Source organism: Aethalodelphis obliquidens, unplaced genomic scaffold (genome assembly GCF_003676395.1).
Source record: "Aethalodelphis obliquidens isolate GAN/ISIS:26980383/991018 unplaced genomic scaffold, ASM367639v1 scaffold916, whole genome shotgun sequence".
Taxonomy (NCBI): domain Eukaryota; kingdom Metazoa; phylum Chordata; class Mammalia; order Artiodactyla; family Delphinidae; genus Aethalodelphis; species Aethalodelphis obliquidens.
This window is the reverse complement of record NW_020838827.1, coordinates 1-9,027: the sequence shown is the minus strand read 5'-3', so window position 1 is coordinate 9,027 and position 9,027 is coordinate 1. Positions and strand designations below refer to the sequence as shown.

The following is a 9,027-nucleotide window of genomic DNA, read 5'->3' as shown; positions in this document are numbered from 1 at the left end:
ACCTGGCTATGGGATGAGAGACAGGGAGGACTGTCTGAGCCGGTGCGTGTCCTGAGAGGGAAAGGCCCTCTTTCCTGGGCAACTGCGGGGGCGGCGAAATGGCAAAGTGTGCTACCGTGCTACCACTGCGACTGAGAAAATGGCAGTGTGGCAGACAGGATGACGACACTGGCGCAGACAGGTGGTTTGTTTCCTCAGGCCAGAGGTCTATCTAGGGCTGCCTTCCCTTAGAAGAGGGGCAGTGGCTCGGCCTCCACGGGCGCCGCCTCCTACCTTCCTCCCGCCCGCGGCGCCAGAAGGTGGAAAGCAGACCCGGGGAGGGCCGTCCTCACAGCTCCTCTGCCGCTGGCGCCCAGGGAGGATGGCGGGTGCGATGGGGGAGGGTAGGGGGGCGGACTCCGATCAGTCCGGTACACACACAGACAGACACACACACACACAACACACACACACACACACACCCCGGGACGATCTGTATCCATCCGCTGCTCCCTCCAGCGCGGCCCCTCCCTACCCTCCCGACCCCGGCCCCCACTGCCCACCGCCCACTGGCCCCACACGCTGCGGTGCCAGAAGTGTGCGGGATGGGAAGGGTGGTCGCCCGACGGGGGGCGGTGGAGGGCCGGCGTGGCCCCGCCCCTGAGGCCGGGACTCCTCCAGGCCCCGCCCCTTTCTGGGTCGGAACTACGGTGGGTCTGGGAGGGGGCGTCGAGCCCATTCGTGCAGTATCCCTCCGCCCCCTTCCCGACACCCTCGCCGCGAGCGGTTGGTGCCGCAGCCTTCGTAGCCCCTGCCGGGTTTGGCGCAGCCGCGCGGGGGGCGGGACGCCTCTTTGCCATTCTGCCCGCACGGCGAGCGGTGGGAATCCGAGTGAGGAGCTGCGACAGGAGGGGGAGGCCGACCATCGGGACCCTGCGCCTGCGAAGGCAAGTGGGGGTGTCTTGGGGGCGACGAGCGGCTCACACCCTGCCCCGCGGACCCTGACAGCCTGACGAGGGGGAGGCAACCGGGTCGGAGCGGGTCTCTGAGAGAGGTGCGCATCGTTGGGGGACCCCTGGCGCTGAGGGGGCGGCGACCGGCGGGGACCGGTCCTGGGGCGCGAAGTCTTGGCCACAGGGTTTCCCTCGGATCCTGGGGAGGCGAACGGCGCGGCCGCTCCCCGGCGGGCTTTCTGGGCGCCCGCGCCCCGCCGTCGACGGTGCCTGTGCCAGGAGAGGGCTGTGGGGGAGGCTGCTGCGGGCGAAATGGCGGAGGGGAGCCGTGTTGGGGGCGTTGGGGAGGCCGCCGGGGTTGGCGGTCGGAGCCGGCTGACAAGCGGGAGGGCGCGGGGGGCCGCCCGCCCGGGCCCTGATTCTGGAAAGGGGTCTGTGGGACCCCGCGTGCCGGGTGCTGTCCCTTCCCACAGGCGCCTCTTTGATGCCAGAATGTCCTGTGTGCGCGGTAGGTCTGGCGATTTCAGGCCACAGGGTGCATCTGTACAGGAGAGGCTTGAGAAAAACTAGGGACGGGAAAACGGCCTATATTTCTGAAGTTGTGTGGGGATGGGGGGTGAGGGTGGGCAGCAGCCAGTGACTGGACACCCGAATTGGGATGGGGTGACTGCGACCAGAGCAGGTCAGGCATCCAGGAATGCCTCTTAAAATTCTCCTGTCCACCCGGTTTCTCCACACTTCCTGGCCTTCCTCCCTCACCTCCATCCAAAATTGGGGGTGGAAAAGATGGACTGGGAGGTGAGGGTGGGACAAATTATAAATACAAGTACCACTGCACAACCTGTTTTCTAGAATATGCGGGCGCCCTTCCCCCAATTTATAATGCGCAAGGCAAAGGATGTGGTGCACCTAGTGGTGAATCCTCAGAATTGGAGAAGGGAGCAATGCGAAAAATATGACGTCAAGAGAAGATGTTTGTTATCTGGAATGCTGAAATAGAGGGCCAAGATAAAATGAGAATATTCTACTAAGAGGACTCTGAATATTGAAAGACAGTATATGGAGTCCTATCCTTGATATTGGTCTGTCCATCAGGCGCTTAGTTGCTACCATGGTCTTCTGATTGTCTTAACCTTTTTATCTTTGGTCCATAGGTCTGCTTTAAGGCTGGTTACTTCTGCAAAGAAGGAAAGAAGGAAAAGACTGCCTTAAATCTCTGGAGGTTTGTGCAAAGTGGGGCAATGCAAGGGGCAGCTACAGAGAAAGATTGACAGGTGTTTTTGATCCAGTTGGGTGTCTTTGATTCACATGTCTTACTCTCTTTCTGATTTGCACACTGCTGCAGAACCCGTTTCTCATTTCCTGCAGGAGTATTAGGACTATTGGGGTAGGTGTGGATTGGGCTGTGAATGGGCGGAGAAGACCTGAGAGCAGGAATCAAGCGACAGGAAACATCAGACAAATTAGACACTTAAACAGAAAGAGATATTTGCATCAGGGATCAGGGTGTCTGCCTGTCAACCAAGCACTCAGACTTAATTTCTCCTGTATGTTTACTTATCCATAGGATGGCCTGCTGTTTGCTTAAGGCTTAACACCACTGGAACAAAGCAAGGAGAGGAAAATTTCACCACAACAGTGCAGGTATGAGAATGGGTACAACTTTTGGGTGGGGTAGAGGAGACCAGCACAGGTCCAAGGGTGATTAGGGTCTGGTCTGAGGGCTCCTCAGCCTCTCCCATTGCCAAGATACTTTCCCACCATTTTCTCACCTGTGTTGTAGCAAGCAAAGCAGTGTGACAGCTCTGGGGGTAAAGGGTGTGGGGTGAAATGAGGATAACAGAGAGACTTTCTGATAGCCTAACTCTCCCACGAAGCATTCAAGGTCCAGTCTCTGTGTGTGGGTCTTTGCATGGAGTGACACAGTTGGAAGAGACTCAAAGCCGCACGTCGTTCTCGATTCCTAGATTGATCTTCAGTGGCATCTCTGGTGGTGGTGGAATTGCTGCTAACCACCACCCTCAACAGGTGTGCACCCACCCGGGAACCATCTATCCTCTCCCAGTTTGGTTGTGCTTCTTCTGCACTCTGTCTGTAATATTGGCTGAGACTGGGATTGGAAAGGAGGCTGATTGACTGCTGGACTGGTGATTGACTCTAACTTTTGTTTCCAACTGTATCACCTGAATCATCGAAAGATTAGGGTGTGAAGATAGAAAACTGTGACAGATCTGTGGTAGAGGCTGAGACTGGGATAGTGGTATTTAATCAGGACTCCTCTGTAACTTGTATTATGACTGGGGCTGAGATTGAGCCTGGTGTCCAGGCCAAGCCTGAAAAGAAGCCTGGAGAAGAGGTTGGAGGTGGGGCTGAGAGAGAGAATGAAGTCCCAATGGTGGTCAGACCAAAGGTTAGGACCCAGGCCACACCTGGGGCAAGGCCCAAAACTGAGTCCAAGGCTATGGCTGGGGCAAGGCCCAAAACCGAGTCCAAGGCAATGGTTGGGGCAAGGCCTAAAACAGAGTCCCAGACAATGGCTGGGGCAAGACCCAAAGCTGAGTCGCAGACAATGGCCGGGGCAAGGCCCAAAACTGAATCCCAGGCAATGGCAGGGGCAAGACTCAAAACTGAAGCCAGGGCAGTAGGTGGGGCACGTCCTAAGACTGAAGCCAAGGCAATCCCTGGGGCAAGGCCCAAGGATGAAGCCCAGGCTTGGGCCCAGACTGAGTTCGGGGCTGAGGCAATGTCGCAATCAGAGGGCGTGTCTCAGACCAATGCAGTAACCTGGCCACTGGTCAATACTGAGTCTGGGTCAGCTGCTAAACCTATGGCCCTATCTGTGGATAGGGAACTGGTCAATGTAGACACTGAGACCTTTCCTGGCTCCCAGGTTCAGACAGGAATCCAACCCTGGTTTGGATCGGGGGAGGAAACTAATATGGGGTCTTGGTGCTATCCCAGGTCCAGGGCCAGAGAGGAGGCCTCTAATGAGTCTGGATTCTGGTCAGCAGATGAGACCTCTACAATGTCCTCTTTCTGGGCTGGAGAAGAGGCCAGTATCAGATCATGGCCTAGGGAAGAGGCCAATACCAGGTCCAGGCACAGGGCCAAACATCAGCCTAATCCCAGATCCAGGCCCAGATCCAAGCAAGAACCCTATATTGATTCCTGGTCTGGGTCTGAGGAAGAGTCTGGCAACCCATTCTGCTTGTGGGCTGGAGAAAATACCAATAATTTGTTCAGGCCCAGAGTCAGGGATGAGGCAAATATGAGGTCCAAGCTCAGGACAAAGAGAGAGGACTTTTTTGAATCTGAGTCTGAAGACGAGTACTATAAAGAGTCTTGGTTTTTACCTGGAGAAGAAGCCAATAGTAGATTCAGACCCAGAGACAAGGAAGAGTCTAACACTGTCTTGAAGCCCAGGGCCCAGAAAGATGTTAATAACAGTGACAGGGTCAAACAAGAGCCCAGGTTTGAGGAGGAAGTCATTATTGGGTCCTGGTTCTGGGCAGAGAAAGAGGTCAGTATGGAGGCTGGGGCTTCAGCCATTTGTGAATCTGAGCCAGGGGCCGAGGAGGGGGCCATTGGTGGATCCTTGTTCTGGGCGGAGGAAAAGTCCAGTTTGGGTGCTGTGGCCAGAGAAGAGACCAGGCCAGAGTCTGAAGAAGAGGCCATATTTGGGTCCTGGTTCTGGGACAGGGATGAGGCCTGCTTTGACTTAAATCCCCATCCTGTGTACAAGGCTAGCCCCAGGTTCAGAGATACAGCTGAGGAGGGAGTTAATGTATCATCCAGGCCCCAAACCTGGGAAGAGGTCACTGTTGAATTCAAACCTGGTCCTTGTCATGGGATTGGCTTCCCATCCCCAAGCCCCTTTAGAATTCCTGAGGAAGCAGCATCCGTATACTCTGAAATGTTTGAGGGAAAGCCCAAGAATGTGGAAGTTACCCCAGAAGGGGAAGAGCAGGAATCTTTGCTTCAGCCTGATCAGCCTGACCCTGAGTTCCCATTTCAGTATGATCCGTCCTACCGGTCAGTCAGGGAAATTCGAGAACATCTTAGGACCAGGGAGAGTGCAGAGCCAGAGAGTTGGTCCTGCAGCTGCATACAGTGTGAGCTTAAAATTGGTCCTGAAGAGTTTGAAGAACTCCTTCTATTAATGGACAAAATTCGAGATCCTTTCATTCATGAAATATCTAAGATTGCCATGGGTATGAGGACTGCTTCTCAGTTTACCCGTGATTTCATTCGCGATTCAGGAGTTGTCTCACTTATTGAAACTTTGCTCAATTATCCCTCCTCCCGAGTTAGGACAAGTTTTTTGGAAAATATGATTCATATGGCTCCACCTTACCCAAATCTAAACATGATTGAGACATTCATATGTCAAGTGTGTGAGGAAACCCTTGCTCATAGCGTGGGTTCCCCTGAGCAGCTGCTTGGATTAAGGATGCTTAGACACCTCACTACAACTACAGACTATCACACACTCATTGCCAATTATATGTCTGGGTTTCTCTCCTTATTAACCACAGGCAATGCAAGAACAAAATTTCACGTTCTGAAAATGTTATTGAATTTGTCTGAAAATCCTATGGTGGCAAAAAAACTATTCAGTGCCAAGGCTCTATCGATATTTGTGGGTCTCTTTAACATAGAAGAGACAAATGATAACATTCAAATTGTTATTAAAATGTTTCAGAATATCAGTAGTATTATAAAAAATGGAACAATGTCCTTAATTGATGATGATTTCAGTCTTGAGCCGCTTATTTCTGCATTCCATGAATTTGAGAAGTTAGCTGAGGAACTGCAAGTCCAAATAGACAATCAGAATGATCCTGAGGTGGGACAGCAAAGCTAATATGATTAACCACCTGCCTCTGATCAGCCTTATGTTCCCAAAGAACCCTGAGTAGTGCTTTGGTTTTCAGTCTGGTTTTATTTTGTAACTTATATTTTAATGCTGATGTTAACTTTGTCCAATTCTTGGTTTGAGCTGGATCATTTTGTGGATGCCAAATGACTATTAGTGCTGAAAAAAATTTGCTGATATTTGTCTTGCTGTCCATTGCTGTATTTTTCAGTATTGAGCTTCCAATGAACTGAGCCGCCTGTGTAACCTACCCTGCTATTCATTGTTTAAACATATGGTTCTCTATTCAAGTCTGTGTTTTCAATAAAGTTCTGTGTGAAAAGTGGCAGAAGTGACCCTTCTTCAGTTCAAAATCGAGGTGTAGATACAATGTGCACAGTTACAAACATAGACAATGACTAGTATGACATACATACCTTCATTGGAAAATCCCATTCCTGGATCTTAAGAAGGAAGAGATTACAGTGGGTTGTGGTACTTGAGGAATGCTTCAGAGAAGAGGCACGCACTTAAATTTGGTCACTGAAAAGTAGGATAAGACAACCCATTAGGTCATTCTTGGAAGTGAGCAGTGGCGGTGTAAAGAAAAGTGTGTAATTGGAAAATCTGTTCCAGTAGTATGGATATAACCTGTCTGCCTGGAATAGGTGAGACAAGTTTAATGAGGGATGCAGTTGGAATGAGGCCACTTTGGAGAACTAAGTTGGGCCAGATCTGCACATTTTGCAACACAAAGTACAGGTGTTGCTCAGTGCCACCTGAAGAGTGAAAGAGTACAACAGCACACCAATTAAATGGAGTCAGGAATAAGCTTTCCTTTGTGATCCTAATTCAAGGAAAGTATTAAGGAAATACCACGCAGCTATTAAAAATGTTCTATTTATTGGCATGAAATGACACATGCTTTTATATCTGGTGTAATAGAGAAGACTGTGACATCATCTGTGGAAAATTAGATCCCATTTTAAAAACTGTGTAAATAGACACAATTTCTGTGCAATTTCAATATGACTTTCTAAGAAACTTCATATATTCCATAATCTGGAAGAAAATACACTATGCTAAATAAGTTTTCAGTGACAGACATTGGGGAGATACAAAAATTAATTAGACAAGGATTTTTTTCTTTCAATATGCTTATATCTAGTGCCTCAAGTTGTAGGTGGACATGTTGGAAAGGATACAGTTATGTAAATGAATATATGTTAAAAAGAATTTTTTAGAGATAAACTCATTTAGAAAAGTTGAAAAGGAATGAGACTTCAGAAAGATTAGCTTATGAAATGTTTTAAAGAAAAGTAAAATTACCAAGGTTGCTAAGTTTATACTAGTCTCTTGTACAAAGATGGCAACCTTTTTACATGACTGTTGCATTTGAAAGATCATCACGTTTCCTTTTGGAGTGACAGCAAAGTTCCAAAAGTAGATAGTGGTAATGATTGCACAGCATTGTGCATGTACTTAATGCCACTGAATTGTACACTTTAAAATGGTTAAAATGGTAAGCTTTGTGTTATGTGTGTTTTCCACAGTAATAAGTAAAAACATCATACCATACCTTAAGACAAGAATTGCGGAAGTCAGGGATAGAGTTGGTTTGGAGAGGGAATACAGGCTTATGGGAAATATCATATGTTTTATTATTTTTAGACATGGTGAAATGTTATTTCTGTTTTGTCTGAGGATGTTAATTTTTGAAAAGGTAAAATTATGATTTGTAAATTAGAAATGAACACATGGAAGTTTTTTTTCAACACAACAACTGCTAAGATTATGAGAATGGTTGAAGGAGATGTGTATATACAATATACACAATAATATAAACAAAACATGTATATTAAATTTCATACACACATAGAAAATTAATAAATGTTAGTATAACATTGCTGGATCAAGTACAAAACTGATTGATATCTTAAGGGCGATAAATTGAAACCATTTATGTTATCTGTTCCACTGGACATAAATCATTTCCATAGCTATTGGACAAAATACCTACAAGTTAACATAAGTCTCTTAGGGTTGAAAACTTGCTCTGTCAACAGAAAGTGAAGCCCAGCACTGCACTGAACAAGTATCCAGTAACCTATGTTGTCTTTTCCCAATTTTTGTATAATTTTTCTGACAGTGCAACCTGCTTTCCCCACCACCACCCAATTCTAGGCTGCAAGGTTTATGGAAGTAGGGCAAAGTGGCAGTTTTGCTTCCATTCACAAACCACAAGTGCTAACAGAGATCGTCCTGGTGGTGGAAATTGGAGATTGAATGTTTGTTTTGGCTATCAGTATTTTTCAAGACAGATCCTGTGTGTGTTTTAATACGTCACCCGAGTTTTGCACAGAATACTGAAAGTCAGTTGGTCTCCAAACTCCTCATGGGGTGTTCCTCGCCAGCCCTGTGCTCCTACAGAGCAAGGCCCAGGCTTAGGGCTGGAAGCTTTGGCTCCGAATCCAGCCTTCCTTTCAGCTCTCTATCTTCACCCCATCAGGAGCTTCAGATTGTTCTAGCAAGCAGCTCAACCCCAGAGGCACAAGACTGTGCCCTGCGTGCTGTGGGGCTGCGGCGGACTTGCCGACTGCGCGGTTAAGTGGGGCTAACTGTGGGTCACGTGACCGCACTCTCACTTAGACCGGCGTGGAGGTGTGTCGCACTGAAAAGGGATGGGAAAGACTTGCACCTGACGCTTGACAGACGGCAGTGAGAGGAGTGGTCGGACGTGATGGTGGATGCGTGGGCGGGTGTCTCTCCATGCTGCACTAGCCTGAAAGCTAATCCCTCAGGCGCCCAGAATTATGGCCTTTGTTGGCTGAGGACACAATCCCTCAGCCAATCGCGAGCGTCTTAGCCAGGGTCTGTTTTTGTCCAGGAGCTGAAGAGGCAGGAAGTCATCCTGCGGGAGGCATACGTGGAGGGAAGCATCGGCCGCTGCTAGAGGAGGTGGGCTCGACGCCGGATATTGGCATCCGTGGGAGGTGGTGGTGGAGACTAGGTCCGGGTAGAGGAAGTGTCTCGGAGCCTCGCGCTCCCTCCTGCCTTCTGCAAGCCCCTACCCCACCCTCATCTCCCCGCCCAGCACTGCGTGACTGTTTCTCTGTGTGGGTGGGAGAGGTGGACACGTGGAAGCAGTTGGCTTCAGGGGAGCCCAGAGAGAGGAAACGGTGAAGTGACAATTTGTGAACACCGGTGGCCCTGGATCAGGAAACGCAGGTGTGAGGATAC

At 49.3% G+C, this 9,027-nt stretch overlaps 1 protein-coding gene across 3 annotated transcripts; it reads left to right on the top strand.

The window, feature by feature from the left end:
• The first annotated feature begins 1,569 nt into the window (after positions 1 to 1,569).
• LOC113616927 (G-protein coupled receptor-associated sorting protein 2-like) lies at positions 1,570 to 6,136 on the top strand. Of its 3 annotated transcripts, none has more exons than XM_027100288.1 (3): positions 1,570 to 2,154; positions 2,500 to 2,576; positions 2,900 to 6,136. In XM_027100288.1, the coding sequence occupies exon 3, from the start codon at positions 3,226 to 3,228 to the stop codon at positions 5,794 to 5,796; it is 2,571 nt and encodes an 856-aa protein (XP_026956089.1). In that variant the 5' UTR covers positions 1,570 to 2,154; positions 2,500 to 2,576; positions 2,900 to 3,225; the 3' UTR covers positions 5,797 to 6,136. The 3 variants fall into 3 exon arrangements, with proteins under 3 accessions (XP_026956089.1, XP_026956088.1, XP_026956090.1); XM_027100287.1 differs by having other exon boundaries at positions 2,810 to 6,136; XM_027100289.1 differs by having other exon boundaries at positions 2,792 to 6,136.
• The last annotated feature ends 2,891 nt before the right edge of the window (positions 6,137 to 9,027 follow it).